Source organism: Euphorbia lathyris, chromosome 6, assembly GCF_963576675.1.
Source record: "Euphorbia lathyris chromosome 6, ddEupLath1.1, whole genome shotgun sequence".
NCBI lineage: Eukaryota > Viridiplantae > Streptophyta > Magnoliopsida > Malpighiales > Euphorbiaceae > Euphorbia > Euphorbia lathyris.
Window position 1 is genome coordinate 25,018,145 of NC_088915.1, and position 21,590 is coordinate 25,039,734.

Consider the following 21,590-nt stretch of genomic DNA (forward strand, 5'->3'; position numbering starts at 1 on the left):
AGAATGATCAGTATCTAGCTCAGTTTTCTCTCTCGCTTTCTTGCTTTCGCTTTTGTTTTCTGTTTGCTTGTCCGGGCTTGTAAGCCTTCCATTCTTACCAAAAAAACTATGGATATTTTAAAAATAATTAATATTTAAAATGTACATGTTAAAAAAATATTTAAAAGGTACAATATAACAGCTTAATAAAAAACAAATACATCCATTAATTTTTTTTTGTTACATTGATAGAAAACTAATATTGAATGAAAACGTTAAAGTTAAATTTACCATCATTTTATACATTAAAATCAATTTTGAACGTATATAAATAAATATATATATCTTATTAATAAATTTGAAACAGATATACAATAAAAAGTCCTATAGTAAGAAGACCTTTTTACATTTGTTGATCTTCTAAAAATAAATTACCCATATTTTTGCACATAAGATATTCATATCTATTCATACTAACTTTTCTATCAATGAATTTTTTTTTATGTCTATCAACTTAATATCACTATGGTTCAAATTTACTATATACATGCACCTATATAACACTATTGTTGATTTTTTTTTTTTGTCCATTTGAGCCTTCAATCACAAACCTGTCTTTTTCCTACAAAATGAAAAAAAGGAAATTACATGGAGAATTAAGTTATTATATACTAACAACTTGCACCTATTTTACATTCACATTGTCAAGTCAAACCGTTCTTAAATAAAAAAAACTTGAAATTAAAATAACATGGCCATTCGAAAATATGAACTCATGAGATCTGAGTAGGATGTATGAAAAACTGCAGAATTAAAAAAAAACAAATGATTTATTAAAAAAGAGATTAAAAGAAAATAAATGGAGTGATCAATGTAGCAAACTTGTCAAGATGTAGAATTAACAGTTAGTTTGTTAGCAACTGATTAGAAATAGGAACAGTATACTTCCCCTTTTACCCTTCCTCTGTTTTAGCTATTATAAATAAACAGCTTGCAACTGTAACCTAATTCAATTTGATTTTAATGAATTCATCTTCTTCTCCATAATCTCTCTTTAGTTTTACATGGTATCAGAGCTTTGTGTAACTGATTCAAGACTTTAATCTCAAAACTTTTCCGCAAAATTTTTAAACCCAAGAGAGCATTCAACAATGGTGAAGAAGGATCATAATCGAAGAAGATTGAGGAATAGTGATTACCTCAATGATGAAGAAGATATCTCTGATTTTCAACATGAATTTGAAGATCGTTACCAACCTCAAGATCCTCAGACCATGAATTATCGGCGTGCTCTTGATCATCCAGAATCAAGCACTCGCCAGAATGATGAACTAAGAACAGAGGCTGAGAATGGCAAAAACACCAGGTCAACCGAAGAACAAAAATCAGGTGTCGCAAGAGAGAGAAATCTCAGATCTGAAGTTAGAACAGACGGATTGCGACCTGAAGTCGAAAGAGAGAGGAATTACCGGGAGAATGAAGATTTCCAGTTTGCAGACATAATGCAACTGCAAAATGGAGACACTTTGGGAGCTTCACTGGTAAGCATCCCTCTCACCACCACTAATTACCTTTCTTGGCTTCGTGCTGTTAAAACAGGCCTGGCTGTTAAAGACAAATTAGATTTTGTCTTGAGAGATGATATCAAACCTCCTCCATTTTCCGTGTTTTACAACAAATGGAAGAAGTGTGATAATATGGTGTTATCCTGGTTGATTGGTTCAATGTCAAAAGAATTATGTGAATCTTTTCTCTATTGCAAAACTGCTAGGGAATTATGGACTGAGATACAACAGCGTTTTGGTGAGTCTAATGGCCCTTTAATCTACCAATTAAAGAAGGAATTAAGTTTGTTAAAACAAGGCAATATGAATGTTTGCTTGTATTTCACCAAAATGAAGAAACTATGGGAAGATTTGGCTGAATTGAACCCTCTTCCAGTCTGTTATTGTCCAGAAAATGGAAACAAGCTTGCATTAATGGTTGAAGCAGATCATTTAATGCAATTTCTGATGGGTCTTGATGACTTGTATGATGCTACAAGAGACCAAATCTTGATGATGGATCCACTTCCATCCATCAACAAAGCTTATTCTTACATCCAGAAAATGGAGAAACAGAAACAAAATGTCACTGCTTCATCTCATAAGATAGAGATTGCAAATGCAGTAGTAAGTAGTGGAACAAAGGAAGGGGATAAAAAGAAGGAAGATCTTTTCTGCACTCATTGCAAGATGAGCAAGCATGTCAAAGAAAATTGTTTTCAATTGGTTGGATACCCAGAATGGTATAAACCTAAAAAGAAAGGGGTCAAGAAACACAACCAGGCACATATGATAAAAGTTGATGATGATTCCTCGGATAATGAAGATAAACAATTAGAAAAATTCTCACAGATGTTTCAGAAGGAATTCCAGAAGTTCATGAAAAAGCAGAATCAAGATGAGTCTGCCAATTTTGCACAGTTTTCTGGTTTTGCAAGTAAGCATTTCTCTCTTACTGCATCTATTTTTTCACAAACTAGCAGTGAAGATTCCTGGATTATAGACTCAGGGGCAACTTCTCATATGAGTAGTAAAATCTCACTTTTTAGTGATTATAAGAATGTTTCATGCTTGAGAAATGTTCATTTACCAGATGGCAGCATTCAACAGGTAAAAAACATAGGCACAGTGAATTTTCAGGATGTTTTGGTATTAAGTAATGTGTTACACATTCCCACTTTTCAGTATAACTTGATTTCTGTGGGGCAGTTGTTACAAGAGGGACAAGTCAGAGTGGTTTTTTATGCACAACATTGTTTGTTACAGGACCTGAAGACTGAAAAAGGTGATTGGAGTTGGATTTTACCATGAAGGTCTATACAAAATCACTCAGAAATCTTTTCAACAGTCCGTCATTTTAGATTTTTGTTCTAATTGTGTTAGTCAAAGTCAGGTTCAGCAGAGTAGCACTGATTGTAATAGCTTGCTGTGGCATTTCAGATTAGGCCACTCTTCTTTTGAAAAGATGAAACATGTTTCAGCAATTGATTTTAAAGAAATAAAAGATCATTGTTCTATATGCCCTCTTGCAAAACAACACAGATTGGTTTTTCCCACTAGTACCACAACAACCAAGAAAATTTTTGAACTACTACACCTAGATGTATGGGGTCCTTATCAACAGCCGTCTATGACAGGAGCCAAATACTTTTTAACCATAGTTGATGACTTCTCAAGAGCTTTATGGGTTGTTTTATTGAAATCTAAGTCAGAGGTTTATGAATCAGTGAAGCAATTTCTTCATATGGCACAGAATCAGTTTGAAGCACATGTCAAAACAGTGAGAAGTGATAATGGCAAGGAGTTTGTCAACACACCATGTGCTACTTTGTTTTCATCTCTTGGCATCCTGCACCAGACTAGTTGTGCCTATACTCCTTAGCAGAATGGCATTGCAGAGAGGAAACACAAGCACATTTTGGAGATAGCAAGATCATTGCTATTTCAATACATTTTGGAGATAGCAAGATCATTGCTATTTCAATCTAATACGCCTCTTGTTTTCTGGGGAGAAGCTATACTAGCAGCTACTCATATCATCAACTTGCTACCAGTCAAATCCTTGAACTGGGCAACTCCTTTTGAAAGGTTATATGGCAGAGTTCCAAAATATGACAATTTGAAGGTTTTTGGTTGCCTCTGCTACATCACAAACACATACCCCCACAAAGATAAATTTGATGCAAGAGCATTCAAATGTGTCTTCCTTGGCTACAAGCAAGGTCAAAAGGGTTTTTTGGTTTACAATACTGAGACTGAAACTATGACAGTTTCCAGAGATATTATTTTTCATGAAAATGTTTTTCCTTTCAAAGAAATAACACCAACAGATACACCTGACCCTAATATTACTCCTTTACCAACCCCTCCTATTCTCTCAGACAATATCCCATCTATCACAACAGATACTCCCATTTCACTGTTGAAACACCTTTCCACAGGATTTTGATTTGACAAAATTAATTAAGTGAAATTAAATATTCTATAACACATTAAGTTTAAATGCTTTGATTTATTGTTACTAATGTGTTTGTTCAATGTTGAGTTTATAATTGTTATAAGACATAAAGATCATAAGGCCCAAGCCCTATATGGAAGTCAAGGCCCAAGTCAAACAAGCCCAAGATCACTCAGCCCGCGTATCTCCAAAACGCTGCCGTTGAAGTAATGAAACGCATGCTGAGCAAAGAAGGATCGAGAAGATCCACGTAGACAACTTCGGTATGAAGCTGCTGAGCTGTCTCGACAAAACGTACAAGACAGCCGCTGACCACAAGACAGCTTCCAGACAAAGTATTTCCTCTTCGAGTAAAGATCAGAAGACACAGCAAGCTGTCTGGTTGACGTTACCCAAAATGGAGGAACATACTGTCATACTGACCGAAGAACAGAAGATGCTGGAATCTGATTGGCTAAGAGAACTGCTGACAGACTGAGTGAAAATGACCTGTAGCCGTTTCCCTCCAACGGTTATTTCGAAATTCGAAATAACCAGAAGCTCTCACAGCTCTCTATAAATAGAGCATTCAGAATCCACATTCCATAGAGAACTTTGAGAAAAAGCCGTTATGCTGATCAAACGTGTACAAAAGTTCTCCATCAAAAGCAAAGCAAATTCTTACACTACAAGCTTATTCATTTGTGTAAAAGTCTAGAGTGATTGATCCTCAATCATCTAAGGTGTTCTAGAAATTGTTGTTTAGGACAAATCTTAATCATTTCTAGGAATAGAAAGGAGAGGCTGAGTACTCGGTTTTAAGTACTCAGCGGAGAGATTAGGATTGAGTAGAAGTATAGAGGAAGGTACTCTTGTCATACTCAATTGCTGATATTGTAAAAGGTTTGAGGCTCTACCTTTAAAGAGCTCAGTAGAGGATTTGAAATCTCGGAAGTGTTCCGGGGACAGGACGTAGGCTTAGAAGAAGCCGAACCTGGATAAATCTGCTGAGTGAAGTATTTCTAAACCTTAACTCCTTATTTATATTGCTTGCTTAAAACAAACTAAAACTGACCAAGTAAAAGAGGTCAAGCTGAGTTGTGCGCTGCCAACGAATTAAGTCAGGAATAGACTCTGAGTGCTATTTCCTGACCTAAGCAACGAAACTGACCTAGTCACTAGTTGACTAAGCCAGTGTCTTGTCGATTGATCAGCGCCGCTGTCATATAATCTTTTCTAAAAGAAAAGAAATCTGCCCTAATCGTTTTAAAAGGTAAAATAGTTCCTAACCCCCCCTTGGAACTATACTTGCAACCTTACAAGGGACCAACAAGTGGTATCAGAGCTTAAAAGCTCATTACTAAAGGTCTAACAACCTTGAGTTGATCCATACCATGGGCGAAAACAGCACTCGATTTCTCCCTGGAAACCAGACAACCCAGATATTACCTGAGTGGCTGTCCATTACCAGGCCTCCCCTATTCTTCGGGTCAAACTATACCTTTTGGAAGAATAGGATGAAGAACTTCATTCAAGCTACAAACATGAGTGCCTGGCTATCTATAGTCCAAGGCCCGTTTGTACCTGTGAAAGTTGTTGCTGGCCAGTCAGTTGTTAAAGCTGAGGTTGAATGCACAGAGGATGATCTTAAGAAGCTTCAAAACCATGCTTCGGCTATCAATATGCTTCACTGTGCGCTCGATGCTGCAGAATATAACAAAATCTCAAGTTGTGAGTCGGCACAAGAGATCTGGAAAAAGCTGGAAGTCACCTACGAGGGAACAAACAAAGTAAAAGAATCCAAAGTGAATCAGCAGATGAGACTGTACGAGCTGTTCGAGATGAACAATGATGAGGGCATTTCAGACATGAACGCAAGGTTCACCAACATCATTAATGAGCTCAAGAGACTTGGGAAAATCTTCACTGAGGAAGAACAAGTCAAAAAGATACTCAGGAGTCTTCCAAAAGACTGGCAAGCAAAGAAGACAGCAGTTGAGGAAGCTCAGGATTTAACCACTTACAAATATGACGAACTCATCGGTTCATTGCTGACCCATGAGATATCCATGAAAAACTTTGAGGTGAAGGAAAAATCTGATGACAAGAAGCAGAAGTCACTTGTCATGAAGGCTGACTCCACTGACGGGAGTTCAACTGATGATGAGGAGATGGCTATGTTCACAAGAAAGATGAAGAGGCTGTTCAGGAAGAACGACAAATATTCTAAAAAGCCTTACAAAAAGTTTGATAAGTATAAGGCTGACTCAAGCGACAACAAATACAGAAAGGACAGCTCAAAGCCCATTACATGCTTTGAGTGCCACCAAGATGGCCATATTAAGTCAAACTGCCCCACGCTGAGGAAAGACAAGAAAAGTGGGAAGAAGGCAATGGTGGCTACTTGGAGTGACAGTGATGAATCTTCATCAACAGAAACTGAGGCCACCGAGTCAGCGAAGATATGCTTTATGGCTGACGAACTTGTTGAGCCATGCATTTCTGAGCATGCTGACCAATCTGATGAGTCAGATAATGAAGAGCAATCTAATGAGGTAATCTCACTCTCTCAACTCAGAAATGAAATGGGTAACGCCCTGAGTGATCTCTATACACTTGTTAAAAAGTGTAACAGGAAGATTAAAGCACTCAGCCGGCGCTGTGATGAAGTAGAAGAGGTCAAACTGAGTGACCTCAGATACCTTCTTCAAGATAACTCAGTTTTGCATGAAAATATGAAAATCATTCATGAGTCTGTCTCTGAAGTCCAGTCAGTTTCAAAAAAACTGAGGAAGGATGTCACAACCATTCAGAACCAATTAAAGGTTCCAAACAAAAACAATTTTCCGCTGAGAACTCAGTATCAAGGTACACAGTACCAAGGTACTCAGCAGAGACGAAATCCCCAGCGAAAAGTCCAATGTGACTTTTGTGGGAAGTTAGGACACACTACTAAAGTGTGCTGGCACGCTCAGCACTGGGGTGCTGACAAGTCAGTAAAAAATCCTAAACAGAAGGTCAGTTGTGACTTCTGTGGAAAGAATGGCCATACTATCAATGTATGTCGCCATAAAATAAAATATGATGCTATACCTGTTGCACCTAACAAGTCAGGACCCAAAAAGAATTGGGTACCTAAAAGTAACTAGTTACAATGCAGGTAAGCCTGAGATGTGCCGAGAAGTCAAAGATGTGGTATATTGACAGCGCATGCTCAAGGCATATGACGGGTGATGAAACTCAGTTCATCACGTTTGAACGTAAACGAGGAGGGAGTGTAAGTTTTGGAGACAACAAGAAGGGTAAGATAGTAGGCTCAGGAATCATCGGAGGAAGATACCAGCCGCTGATAGAAGATGAACCAAACTCAGCACCTGCTGATCAAGAACCAGCTACTGAGTCCTTCACAAAACGGCTAACCAAGAGTAAGAGTGAACCTAAGATTACTTTCACTGACCAATCTACTTCTGCAGAGAATGTTGAAACACAGATAGAACAAGACATAAATCTACCCAAGGAGATAAGATTCCCAAGCGGGCATTCAGAAAATGCAATTCTTGACTCAGCTGGAAATACGCTGATGACAAGAAATCAACTAAGGAAGTATCTCGGCAATGTAGCTTTCGTCTCAGTACAGGAGCCGAAGAACTTTGCCGAAGCTGAGGATGACGAATTCTGGATGAATGCCATGCAAGAGGAACTCAATCAGTTCAGGAGGAATAATGTGTGGGAACTAGTGCCACATCCTAGGAGCCAAAAGACCATTGGAACGAGATGGGTCTTCAGGAACAAGCTGGATGAACAAGGAAACGTAGTCAGAAACAAGGCAAGACTTGTAGCTCAGGGCTACAGTCAGCAAGAATGTATTGACTACGGTGAGACCTTTGCCCTAGTGGCAAGGCTAGAAGCAATTAGGATTTTATGTGCATATGCATCGTATATGAATTTTAAACTGTTTCAAATGGATGTTAAAAGTGCATTTCTTAATGGAGTAATAAACGAGGAGGTCTATGTCAATCAGCCTCCAGGGTTTGAGGATTCTAAGTTCCCAAACCACGTTTACAAACTCAAAAAGGCTCTGTATGGCCTCAAGCAAGCACCACGTGCTTGGTATGAGAGGCTGACCAACTTCTTACTGACTAGAAATTATGTCAGGGGTCAAGCTGATACAACCTTATTCATTAAGAGAAAGGGTAAAGATACCCTGCTGGCACAAATATATGTAGATGACATTATATTTGGTGCTACTAATGAATCTATGTGCAAGGAATTTAGCAAACAAATGCAGACTGAATTCGAAATGTCAATGATGGGAGAACTCAACTTCTTCCTCGGACTTCAAATTAAACAAGGAAAGAATGGCATATTCATCAGTCAGGCTAAATATGCCAAGGAGATATTGAAGAAATATGAACTAGAACATTGTAAGCCAATATCCACTCCTATGGGCACTGACACTGTCCTCTGTGCTGATGAAAATGGTAAGTCAGTAGACAGCAAGTTATACCGAGGTATGATTGGCTCTTTACTTTACTTAACAGCAAGTAGGCCAGACATTCAGTTCTCAGTATGTTATTGTGCTAGATATCAAGTTAACCCTAAGGAATCCCATTACATAGCTGTAAAAAGGATCCTTAGATATTTGCAAAGCTCAGTAAATGCAGGTTTGTGGTATCCAAATACTCATGACTTTACACTCATTGGATACACTGACGCTGACTATGGACGAGACAAGCTGGAAAGAAAAAGCACCTCTGGAGGATGCCATTTCCTAGGAAGTTGTCTTGTATCTTGGTTCAGCAAGAAGCAGGCGTCAGTAGCCCTGTCCACAACTGAAGCTGAGTACATTGCTGCTGGAAACTGTGTTGCTCAAGTCCTATGGATTAAGCAACAGCTTGAAGATTATGGTGTTCAAACAAAGACAATTGAAGTCAAATGCGACAACAAGAGTGCAATTGACCTCTCAAAGAACCCAATCCAGCACAGCAGGATGAAGCATGTCAGCATAAGGCATCACTTCATCAGAGATCATGTACTCAAGAAAGAAATTAAGCTGACTTATGTGCCAACAGATGAGCAGCTTGCTGATATCTTTACAAAGCCTCTAGCACGAGAGCAATTTAGCATACTGAGAGAAGCCATTGGTATGTTTAATCCACTGTCTTAAATTCCTAAGTAAAAATGTGATATGATGCATGCTGAATGAATGTTAACATGCTGAGTATTTTAAAGAGTATCTGTCAAAATCACATGCCCAGAAATAAATGCACACTGAGTGAGTTATCTCATGCCGAGTAACTAAACCTCTACAACTATCCGTTGAACAAAACTGACTACTCAGAATACGAAACGTTTATATCATCAAACACTGAGTAAAAGTAATTATTAGCATTTAATGCCACCACACGCGTAATGACACCTGTACTGCGCATGCGCCGAATACGTCTTAAAAGTGTCATTAATGTCAGATTTTCTGCCGATTGGAAAACCCAAGGGCAAAACCGACTTAAATTCAAACGCAAACCTAAGTTAAAAATCTATAAATAGTAGGTATTTTCCCACTACCACTCTCCACGCATACTGAAATTTAGAAAGCTTCAGATTTTCCTTAAGCACTTAAGAGCCTCAGAACTTCAAAAATGTCCTTCAACAGAAGTACCTTCTCTCCAAACCTAAAATCCACTGATCAGGCTGGTCCTTCAACTAGCATGGTAAGAAGGATGATGAAAGTACACTCTTGGGCCAAGAGTCAAGAAGTACTAAGGAGCCGATACTTTTCTTCTGGCTTCGTCTCTTCTGAGAAACCATTCTGTGAATGGATAGAAAAGAACAAATGGAAAGGTCTCTTCTCTCTTTCCGGACAAACCTATCCCACGATAGTGAGAGAATTCTACTCCAACCTGCACGTTGATGCAGATGACTCCGACTACTTAGAGACCACAGTTAAAGGTCAAAAGATAGTGATCACTCCTGATTATCTAGCAACACTACTGGAAATACCAAACACAGGAATACAGTTCAGGACAACAAAGGAGCCCATACCAAAAGCCATCGCAGAAAAGATGAAGGGGTTCTGTAAACCCAGAGACTACAAAGGAGAAGTACCCAGCACCTGCATGGGCAAAAATCAGAAGATGGTCCATTTCATGCTGACCAACTTCATCTTTCCTAAACTCAGCTCACCTTCATCCGCCTCCAACTTTGAACAATGTTTCATCTGGCATATGCTGACAGGCACTCCATTCAATCTTCCTGTCTTTTTGGTCGGAGCTTTTCAATGAAGTGGAAGGAAGCTTCGCTTGGGTTATCTCATCACAAAGATAATTCAGGACAAGAATATAGAGACTATAGGTGAAATAAGTTCCTCAGGAAATGTTATCACTGCAGGAGTGCTGAATGGCCTATCACATAGTCAACCCTTGAAAGGATATGACGGAAATGGGAGCACTGAGAAGGAGGATATTATGGCTGACACTGAGCAACCCATTGGAGAAATGGAAAATCTAACAGATCTGGATGATGCTATAGCTCATGTTATGGCTGAAACTGCTCAAACTGAGTATACTTCTACTGTGCCATCTGAGATTGCTCAAGATGAGAAGAAGAAGAAAAAGGGAGCCTGCTCGAAGGATATTCGTACTGTCCCCAGAAAGGTACGGCTAATGGAAAGGAACAAAAAGAAAGCTGATCAGGACATAGCTGAGTCAGCTCAGAAGAAAATGAGAACAGAAGAAGAAACTGTCCCTGAGCCCAACATTACTCAAAAGGGTTCTCCACAAAAATAAGCCTCTGTTCCTCAAAGTGAGAAACAAGCCAAAACCCCTGCTAGTCCAAAAGAAGCTCAACTCTCACCTCAAAGCAACTCAGCACCTGAAGTCAACACACCCCGTAGTCCTGCTGCTACTCAAGGCACTCAGTGCGAGCCCACTCCTGCCAAATTTGCACACTTAGGTGCTACTGAATCAGGACGGCGTGTCATTGCCTCAGCTAACAATCTGCTTCAAGAACAAGCTCATCCTCCACCAAACCATGACCAATCCTCTCATCCACCTGTAACTCACCAAATTCTGCGTGAAATCCATGACATGATCAACCACTTCTCTTCGGTTCAGACGCAGCAACCAACACAAGCTCAGATGTCCAAGATGACCGCACTCATGTTGACTATGGTCAATCACATGAATTCGTTGGAGGGTCAAATTCATCTCCTGCAAGAACAAGCCAAGTCTCCTGCCCCTACCGTCAATTTGCCTACTGCTGATGCTGGCAAAATGGGGGAGAAAAGTGGCAACTAAGGAGAAGGAACTCTAAGTTAGAAACTAGAGAGTTAGAAGTTAGGAAGAAACTCTAAGTTAGAAACTAGAGAGTTAGAAGTTAGGAAGAAGAATTTTAATTTTATGCCTTGTCCTTATTCTCTTCTGTTTTTAAAAATTCAATATGCCTAACTTCTGTTACTTTTGGAATACTTGCATTACTATTTAACTATTAGTTATCCGTCCTTCAAATGCTAAGTATTATATGAAATGCATGCTGCGTATAAATGTTTGAACTTGTCAAATATAAACCATTGAACAAATAAATTACTCAGCGCTATGCTCTGTCACTATACATTACTTCCGCTGAATACTGAGTAAAATAGAATATGTCCCATAAGCTGACCTATACCTGAAAACTGATCTTAGACTTATTCAATTAAACCTTAGAATGTTTAGAATAAAACTAAGTCAGTAGCTCAGCCCTTACGGGGGAGTTCACTTAATTAAAAAGGTCAACTATCATGGGGGAGCTCAAAGCTGAGTTCCTTGCTGATTAGTTTTGCCAACATCAAAATGGGGGAGTTTGTTGAAACACCTTTCCACAGAATTTTGATTTGACAAAATTAATTAAGTGAAATTAAATATTCTATAACACATTAAGTTTAAATGCTTTGATTTATTGTTACTAATGTGTTTGTTCAATGTTGAGTTTATAATTGTTATAAGACATAAAGATCATAAGGCCCAAGCCCTATATGGAAGTCAAGGCCCAAGTCAAACAAGCCCAAGATCACTCAGCCCGCGTATCTCCAAAACGCTGCCGTTGCAGTAATGAAACGCATGCTGAGCAAAGAAGGATCGAGAAGATCCACGTAGACAACTTCGGTATGAAGCTGCTGAGCTGTCTCGACAAAACGTACAAGACAGCCGCTGACCACAAGACAGCTTCCAGACAAAGTATTTCCTCTTCGAGTAAAGATCAGAAGACACAGCAAGCTGTCTGGTTGACGTTACCCAAAATGGAGGAACATACTGTCACACTGACCGAAGAACAGAAGATGCTGGAATCTGATTGGCTAAGAGAACTGCTGACAGACTGAGTGAAAACGACCTGTAGCCGTTTCCCTCCAACGGTTATTTCGAAATTCGAAATAACCAGAAGCTCTCACAGCTCTCTATAAATAGAGCATTCAGAATCCACATTCCATAGAGAACTTTGAGAAAAAGCCGTTACGCTGATCAAACGTGTACAAAAGTTCTCCATCAAAAGCAAAGCAAATTCTTACACTACAAGCTTATTCATTTGTGTAAAAGTCTAGAGTGATTGATCCTCAATCATCTAAGGTGTTCTAGCAATTGTTGTTTAGGACAAATCTTAATCATTTCTAGGAATAGAAAGGAGAGGCTGAGTACTCGGTTTTAAGTACTCAGCGGAGAGATTAGGATTGAGTAGAAGTATAGAGGAAGGTACTCTTGTCATACTCAATTGCTGATATTGTAAAAGGTTTGAGGCTCTACCTTTAAAGAGCTCAGTAGAGGATTTGAAATCTCGGAAGTGTTCCGGGGACAGGACGTAGGCTTAGAAGAAGCCGAACCTGGATAAATCTGCTGAGTGAAGTATTTCTAAACCTTAACTCCTTATTTATATTGCTTGCTTAAAACAAACTAAAACTGACCAAGTAAAAGAGGTCAAACTGAGTTGTGCGCTGCCAACGAATTAAGTCAGGAATAGACTCTGAGTGCTATTTCCTGACCTAAGCAACGAAACTGACCTAGTCACTAGTTGACTAAGCCAGTGTCTTGTCGATTGATCAGCGCCGCTGTCATATAATCTTTTCTAAAAGAAAAGAAATCTGCCCTAATCGTTTTAAAAGGTAAAATAGTTCCTAACCCCCCCCCCCCTTGGAACTATACTTGCAACCTTACAAGGGACCAACATTCACATCCATAAACTATTGATTTATCATCACATCTTCATGCTCAGCCAGTCACTAGAACAGGCAAATCAATTCATAAACCACAATGGCTCACAGATTTTGTTTCCATAGTTCAAACCCCAGGTCAAACCAGTACCACTTCATATGTTCCCGATTTTCACAAACATCACATGGCATTTTTGGCCAAAATTGTTGAGGAACATGAACCAAAGTCTTACAAAGAAGCCATTAAAGATCCCAGGTGGGTGAGTGCTATGAAATCAGAAATTCAGGCACTAGAAGAGAACAAAACCTGGACCCTAACAACTCTTCCACAAGGGAAAAAGGTAATAGCTTCTAGGTGGGTTTTTAGAGTTAAATATAATGCTGATGGCTCAGTTAACAAGTTCAAAGCCAGACTTGTGGCTAAGGGATACAATCAACTCTTTGGGATAGATTACACAGATAGCTTTTCACCTGTAGCTAAAGGGGTTACTGTAAAGATATTCTTGGCACTTGCAGCATCAAAAGGATGGCCTATTCACCAAATAGACATCAACAATGCCTATATTCATGGATACATTGATGAAGATTTGTACATGACCATTCCATAAGGATATGAAGTTCCTGATCAGACCATGGTTTGTAAACTTGTTAAATCAATCTACGGTTTGAAACAAGCAGGTAGACAATGGAATAAGGAGATGTTTTCTGCCTTAATGGAAATAGGCTTCAAAAGATCACCTCATGATCATTGCTTGTATACCAAGCACACTGAGAATGACTTTTTAACAATAGTGTTATATGTTGATGATTTGTTGATCTCAGGCACTTCTGAAGTACTTATTCAACAAGTGAAGCAATTTCTTCATATAAGATTCACTATAAAGGATCTAGGTTATGTCAAGTATTTCTTGGGAATAGAAATAGCAAGATCAGAAGTGGGTTTACTAGTGTCACAAACAAAGTACATCCAGGATCTTCTCAGAGATTCTAAGCTAATGGAAGCACAGCTAGCTGTTTCACCATTACCCTCTGGATTTCAGTTTCATGTTAAAACTGAGAAACTAGCTTCACTAGATGTATTTCGAAGATTGGTTGGCAGACTTTTGTACCTGGGATTCACCAGGCCAGACATTAGTTTTGCTACACAACTCTTAAGTCAAGCTATGTCTCAGCCATGCCAACATCACCTTGATGCAGCACTACATGTTTTAAGATACCTAAAAGGAACCTTAAACAAAGCTCTCCTCTACCCCAAACAACTTGATTTAACTCTGTCAGGGTATTGTGACTCAGACTGGGCAGTATCCAAAACAACAAGGAGATCAGTGACTGGTTATTGCATCTTCATTGGCAAAGCCCTCATTTCTTGGAAAACCAAAAAACAAGCTACAGTTAGTAGATCCTCAGCAGAAGCTGAATACAGAAGTTTAGCTGTAACAGCTTGTGAATTGAAGTGGATTTCCTACATTTTACAAGATCTTCTCATCTCTGTGCCTTTACCAATTTTACTACATTGTGACAACACATCTGCCATTGCCATAGCAGCTAATCCTATAGACCATGATCGAACAAAGCATTTCGACATAGATGTTCATTTCATCCGGGATTATGTTGAGCAAGGATTCCTGATCACTCCTCATATCAGTACAGAAGATCAACCTGCAGATCTCCTTACTAAGCCTTGGACAGGCTCACAATTTACAGAATTCTCATCCAAGGTTGGAATTGTCTCTTCACCACTTCCAACTTGAGGGGAGGATGTAGAATTAACAGTTAGTTTGTTAGCAACTGATTAGAAATAGGAACAGTATACTTCCCCTTTTACCCTTCCTCTGTTTTAGCTATTATAAATAAACAACTTGCAACTGTAACCTAATTCAATTTGATTTTAATGAATTCATCTTCTTCTCCATAATCTCTCTTTAGTTTTACACAAGAGTTATCAATGTACACCTAAGGATATTAACTACAAAAACTTTAGCTTTGCAAGTTTCATCTATGCCCATTCATGACTTGAATCAAAGCCAAAGGACCTTTGACAACAATTTGGGAAAAAACTAACACACCTCAAATGTAAGAATAAGAGAAAAGCAAAGATAGTAATAAAGATCGTTCAGCAAACAACCAAACTCTCATCTTGATTTTATTACATCCTGGACAACATAATGAAAAAAAAAATATGTTTAAAACATTTTGTTTTAGGGGTGACAATAATATAATTTATAGAAACAACTCGACTAACCCGACATGGTTATAGTACTTCTTGCATCCTCTCCTCTTTCTCTATTATCTATTTATCTGTGGCTGGTCGTGGCTGCCGACATCGATCCCATCTTTCTACTAAATACTACTTCCAGTTCAACATTAAATACATTTCTCTAATTACGACTATTCCTCTCCTCCCACCTTGGTGAGCCCCTCCATAGCTCCTACTATTCAAACTTAATTTCCTCTTCTTTAAACAAAAAAAAAAAAAAACTGCTAGCTTATTCACTTAATCTGTTGGTTATTTTTCAACCTTAATTAAGTTGTCTAGCTAAACTTTAAGCTATACTTCATATATGGAAGCATGATCAGTTGATCCATTTCCTTGTTCACACTTGCTCATTTAATTTATCAAGCTTCCTACTTGTCAAAATGAAGCAATATCCTAATTCCAGAGAGATCAAAGGTTGAGATATAATTAAATTACATAAAAATGTAGAAAGTAGTGTATATAGATTATCCTACCCGAAGTTAATCTCATCAAAAGGATGTCGTATTTATGATGCTTAGTGCATCAAAAAGCAACATGTATCTCTTCTCATTACTTCACTCTTTTTGTCGTTCTTACAATTGCCTTTGCTTGTATCGCATAATTCAACTGAGTATGTTTCTAATCTCTTTAATGTCTGCATATAAATTGCAAGCAACCCATGAAAGATATAGATAACGATTCAAATACCACAAATATTTGACATGGAAAAAAAAAGAAAAAAAAGGAATTACCGATTGAGAAATCGAAAAAAATATAATCCTATAAAAAGGCATAAACGATCACATATAACAAATCTGAAAATATTATTTCATGCCTAATATAGATTTTGGAAATGTTATTTAAATCTTAATATAACATATCTAGAAATAAAACACATCACAAACAGAGCTAAGAAATTTCAAAAGAATGAAAAACCTTAAACATATGTTTTCTTAATCTCACTTTCTTTGATGTTTGCTCAATCACTTGGCAATCAAACAAAAGCTATGAAATTGAGTCCAAAAAGAAATGAAAACCAAACTTCCAAATTATCAAAAGGAAACTCTCAAAGAAAATTAAATAAAACGAGTTGACATTCCTAATAATGAAATGGGTGAATTCATTTATGATTTTCCAGTTGTAACCAAACACGAAAAGATCGCTAATTGTCCTTATAACGACGATGTGCACATTTCTGTAAAAACCAATGCTTCTTTTTCCATCAAGATATTCTATCATCTACTTAATCCCTCTTGGATAGATTTTAATTCAAAAAATTTAAGCGGAAGGAGATAAAGATAAAGCAATAGGGAGTATTTAATGATATGTATATGATGGCATATAATTTATTTTAATTCATTTCTCTTAGTTATATTTGAAGTGGAATTACTTAATGATATTTTCTAATTCTAAGAGGAGTGACCAGTTGCAGGAAAAAGGAGTTTGGCTACAGCCATCTGAGAGTCAAGAAAATGGTAGGGAAACATATAGAAATAAAATGAGAAACCAAGAGTAAGATTGAACTAAATAAATATAGAGAGAATAGGATGGGGATTCAAAGGTGAACCCTGAAGTAATTACAAAATATAAAAAATGCAGAAGTTAGATAAATTGAATCCAATTCTTCAACATATGAAACTGAAAAATGTCTTGCTTGGTAGGCCCAAGCATTATCAAATCCCTCAATTTACAACAGTTTATTAACATCTAAATGCAACACATGTGGAATTCAAGCCAAACCAAAATTCAAATTCACAACTCCAAGATCCAATCTGAAACCAACATTAACAAAATCCAAAGTTATACTGCATATCATAAACTTATACTGCAGAATCATGTTATATAATTGTCAATAGTATAAAATATTAATATATGAAACAAAAAACTGGCATAAAAAAGAATTAAAAGAAAAAGTAAAATCTAGGGGCAGAAAATGTAGAACTACAAAGCTAGAAATAATTACCTCTTTAAAAGTCCACATATCCAAAGAGGGGAACGAAGTGAAAGGGTACAGACCTGCAAAAACAGTAAAACAATGAATGCTATGAAAGATCCAAGAACTGATAGAGTTTGGTTGTCTAAATGAAAAAAGATAGTAATCGTTGTTTTGCATGTTGGATAGTCCAAATTCCTGGATTTACAATGAAAGAAGCTTACAGGGCAACCCAAACAATAAATTCTAAGCATTTGAAACATCTAATTCAGTTCAAATTGAAAACCCTAAAATCTGCAATTGAAAAAAGAGTCCCAAAATTGAACACGCAAGACCAAAAAGAAACGCTCTTAAGAGTCAACATAAGGAACTTTACCTGTTGAGATTGTGAATTTCTGAACCACATCAACAAATTAGAATCAACAAAAGAGAATGTCTAAGATATGCCAAGGCAATAGCAAGAGGAAAAAAATAGTAGCATAAAAAAGCATAGATTTAAGGTAACCTTCTGCTTCTATAAATTGATCAAGATATATCCCAGCTAATCTTTTGCCACTACGAATCAATCAGGATATATCAAACAATCCTTCTTCTACCATGAAACAATAAGGTACACCAAAGAACTCTGTTAGAGACAACAAAAAAATAGATGAAAAAACTTAGAAGAAAAAAATTAACCTACAACTCCATGAATCCCTACAAATCTTCATCTGCAGTAACCCATAAAAAAACAGAACCCATTGAATTCTGGAGAAGAAAGAAGTCGGTAAGAAAGAGCAATTGAGAGATGGATTAGGAATGAGAGAGAGAGCGGTGGAAGAAGAATAGCTAGGAATCAGAGGATAGGAACCTTGGTGAAAGGACAGAAACGTCCTGAAGAGACGGCGTCGTTTTGGAATGCACTGAAAGCAGAATGAAAGGTCATAATAAAATGACAAAAAAGGACAGCTAAAGTGAAAGAAATAGAAGGAATAAGGGGTGTAATTGAAAAAATTTGACAAAATTATTCAATTGTACTGTATAACCTATTCACTTTTATAGTATATATATAATTATATAGATACCTCAATTATGAATAGGTATTATGTAAAAAGTTGCAAGAAAAATATTTCTACCACTGTATCTTAAGGCCTTTTCAATTTTTGAAGACTATTCAGATTTGTTGTTATCTTATGTATATACTGGTAAATCTTACAAAATTCCATTTTGCGCTGTAAGTGTGGAAGGTTTTCCTCATCAGTTAGTAAAATATTGGCAAATCGCAAGTCTTATATCGCAAGCAGAGCATCAAACACACATAAAGTTCCTTGAAGTGAGGTTTTTTACGAAATAAATGCTTGTGGTTGTGGTAGTCCATAACTAATAGATATGATGAGCCAGAACATTATGACGTGCCATAGCCAATACCATAAAGACAAGTCTTTCTAACTTAGTTATTAGTCCGGTTCGACTTCCGATCTGGTTTTTAAAACATTATTTATTCCCATCAAATACTTATTGTCTGTATTTAAAATATTTGAATTTTTTTACATTGAAATTCCCTTTTAAAAACTTATTTATAGTTATGTCAAGTCATATGTCAAACTAATAAAATCATTTTTTTTATTATATTTTAAGAATTAAAGTATATAAATTAAATGTCTAAAATATATTATTTAGGAATTAGAATTTATGGAGGTTCAGAATTTTTAAATTAATATATAAAAATATATTCTATTTATAATATAAAAAAATTAATAATTAAGTTTAATAATATGATTGTTTCAGAAACAAAATTTGATAATATGATTCCTATTGGTATCAAAAGCCCAAAATATTTTATGTGCTTCCTGGCCAAAGCCCATACCGCTTTCAGACCAACACAAAACCCGAATCATATAAATATCGAGAGAGAAGAAAGAAATACTAGGAAAAGAAAAATGCAGGAAACACTGAAGAAAGAAGCTATGGATAGCATGGTGGAGAGACTTTCGACGATTGAAAATCTCTACTTTCCTCGCGCTCTTCAATCCAACGCTGTCAATCCCTCTCAGCGGAAGTCTCTCCTTCTTGACCTCCTCTCTCGTGATACCGCCGTTTTCTTAGGTACTTCTTTTTTTTATCAATTTGCCTCATCGAAACCCTAAAAGTTTCTGCTTGGATGCCATGAGAATCGAGTTAAGTAGAAATTTCTATCAATTTATCTAGGTTTTCTTAATTAATGCGATTGTCATATTTGCTGATTCAGAGCGATATGGGTCGCAATTGAATTTTGAAGAGCTTCGGGAATTTGATATGCTAAACAATGATTACGAGATAAATTGGCATCTAAAGAATCTCAGAAGCAAGGTGAGTCCGACTTCTGAAGAGTTGAAATCAAGGTCGGTGAAGGTTAAGAATAGGAGGCTGGCTTATTTGAATAAATTGATACGTGATGGTAGTTATTTTTCCGAGGACTCAATGAGAGAAAGAGAGCCATACTTGCATCATGAGTTTGTGGGCAAGTTTCAGGATCAGAGTGCCAGGGGTATGGCCAGGCCAGGAGAGCGGTGGTCGGAGACATTAATGAGAAGGTGCGAGGAAGCTATTTTGATTTCAAAGATTAGGGACGAGCAACAGAGATTGGGTGTGGCTGAGAGGGATTGGGTTGGTCAACCTAACCGACAAGTGGAAGAGCAGGAAGAAGAGGAAGAGGAAGAAGAGGAAGAGGAAGAGGAGGAAGAGGGAGAGGGAGAGGGGGAGGGAGAGGAGGAGGAGGAGGAGAACGAAGCAGTGAAGAAAATTGATGGTGTTGTGAACTCAAATGAGGTAGAATATTTTCTTTTTTCTTGCTTTATCCAATTATTTAGGTGTGACATTCACACTCTTTTTGTGTGTGTGTATTATAATCTCATGATCAAACCTTTTTTGTCCACTACTTTTACTAAGTTAGAACTCATGGTTTCATAAAAGAAGTGAATTCGAGGATGAAATTAAACCTAGCGAGGATTTAGTCTTATTTCTTGTTCTTTTTTAGTTAGAACTCATGGTTTCATAAACTGCAAGACTTGATGAATCATGTTCACGGTTTGAATGTAATATTACTATATTAAAGTCTAATACTTTTATGCTGTGTCTTTCATGGAATACCTAAAAGAATACAGCTCATATCTGACTCTGCTTTTGTTGCTTTGATATTTGTCTACTGACTTATGTCAATTTGATCCTTTGGGTGAATATTTTGCCTTTTTTACTGATAGGATGCACAAAATTAATAATGTTATTCTTGAGGAAAAAACAAAAAAACACAAGAGCTCTGTTTTGCTGCAATGTGGTTTCAATCTGTATGTGCATACTGCATAATATTGCGTCTCTGATTGATATTCTCTGTAACTCATAACTCTCCTCAGATAATGTTGTGAAGATATTTGATTTGAATGCTATATATTTGTTGTGTAGAACTCTAATGGTATACAATGTAAAGAAAATTGTATAATCTATAAGCAGATTTTAACATTTATCACCTCCAGATGCGAAATGATGCCAATGGTGGCCAATCGAGCAGAGAGCAGCAAAATGAGGAAGCAACTATATCAGTAGAAGAGAAAGAAGATTTGATGAATCAGTTTACATACATGATGCACCAGAAGTTTCTTTCCGGGGAAGACACTCAGCATTTAGATTACTCAAAAATAGATGATGATGAGACCTTAGATGATCACTGGCTTAGAGAAGCCAACCATGATGCTGAGGATAAGTATTTTGCCATGGATGAAGATGATTAGGATCAGGTATAAGCTGCATCGACGGCTTTTGTTTCCATTTCTGTAACCTTTTTCTGACATATTCATTTTGTTTCCAAATAGAAGCTTATGTATATAGTATTTTCTTTTTGTTTGGAGTACTCAAAGTACATTATGTTGTAGCCATTTTCTATGTCTAAATGCTTAGTGAAACATGTGGTTGGAAGATGAAGCTTGAAATTGTTACTGCCTATGGATTAGAGTCATTTGACTGAGCTGAAAAGAATACCTTCCTTTTTTACTGAAGGTAAGTAACTGAACTAAACTAAAGCTACTTAACTGAATGCTGAATAGATATAATTATAATAAGGGAAAATTACAAAAATGAGTCAAATGGGAGGTTTATTTACATATTTAATCCATTTACTCACCCTACTACATATCTAGACTGATTTTGTGTGACTTTCCTATAATACCCTCAATATTTACGCGTGTCTTCCTCCCTCCCGTCTGACTCCGCAGATTCGCTATTATGTGAAGCTAATGTTTGGGTTTACTTGATGAATTTAATTAGCATATGCG

At 37.1% G+C, this 21,590-nt stretch overlaps 1 protein-coding gene and 1 long non-coding RNA gene across 5 annotated transcripts; one reads left to right on the plus strand and one right to left on the minus strand.

The window, feature by feature from the left end:
- Positions 1–426: 426 nt before the first annotated feature.
- Positions 427–18,349, minus strand: LOC136233084 (uncharacterized). 4 transcript variants are annotated; one of them, XR_010690679.1, is made up of 3 exons: positions 17,338–18,212; positions 15,869–16,029; positions 427–601 (listed from the first exon to the last, which is right to left on the minus strand). It is a non-coding gene; the product is annotated as an uncharacterized lncRNA (long non-coding RNA). The 4 variants fall into 4 exon arrangements; XR_010690678.1 differs by lacking the exon at positions 427–601 and adding an exon at positions 15,257–15,788; XR_010690677.1 differs by lacking the exon at positions 427–601 and having other exon boundaries at positions 15,257–16,029; positions 17,338–18,349.
- An 846-nt stretch (positions 18,350–19,195) lies between these two features.
- On the plus strand, positions 19,196–21,248 carry LOC136231935 (uncharacterized). The gene is made up of 3 exons (XM_066020961.1): positions 19,196–19,392; positions 19,535–20,094; positions 20,796–21,248. Exons 1-3 carry the CDS (start codon positions 19,227–19,229, stop codon positions 21,048–21,050), a joined length of 981 nt encoding a protein of 326 aa, XP_065877033.1. The 5' UTR covers positions 19,196–19,226; the 3' UTR covers positions 21,051–21,248.
- The last annotated feature ends 342 nt before the right edge of the window (positions 21,249–21,590 follow it).

What these genes read in the sequence shown, in the direction of transcription:
- LOC136231935 (XM_066020961.1), top strand. Translation starts at nt 19,227, where the DNA reads ATGCAGGAAACACTGAAGAAAGAAGCTATGGATAGCATGGTGGAGAGA. An exon ending in TGATACCGCCGTTTTCTTAG is followed by an intron (nt 19,393 to 19,534) that starts GTACTTCTTTTT and finishes TTGCTGATTCAG; the next exon opens with AGCGATATGGGTCGCAATTG. An exon ending in GTGTTGTGAACTCAAATGAG is followed by an intron (nt 20,095 to 20,795) that starts GTAGAATATTTT and finishes TATCACCTCCAG; the next exon opens with ATGCGAAATGATGCCAATGG.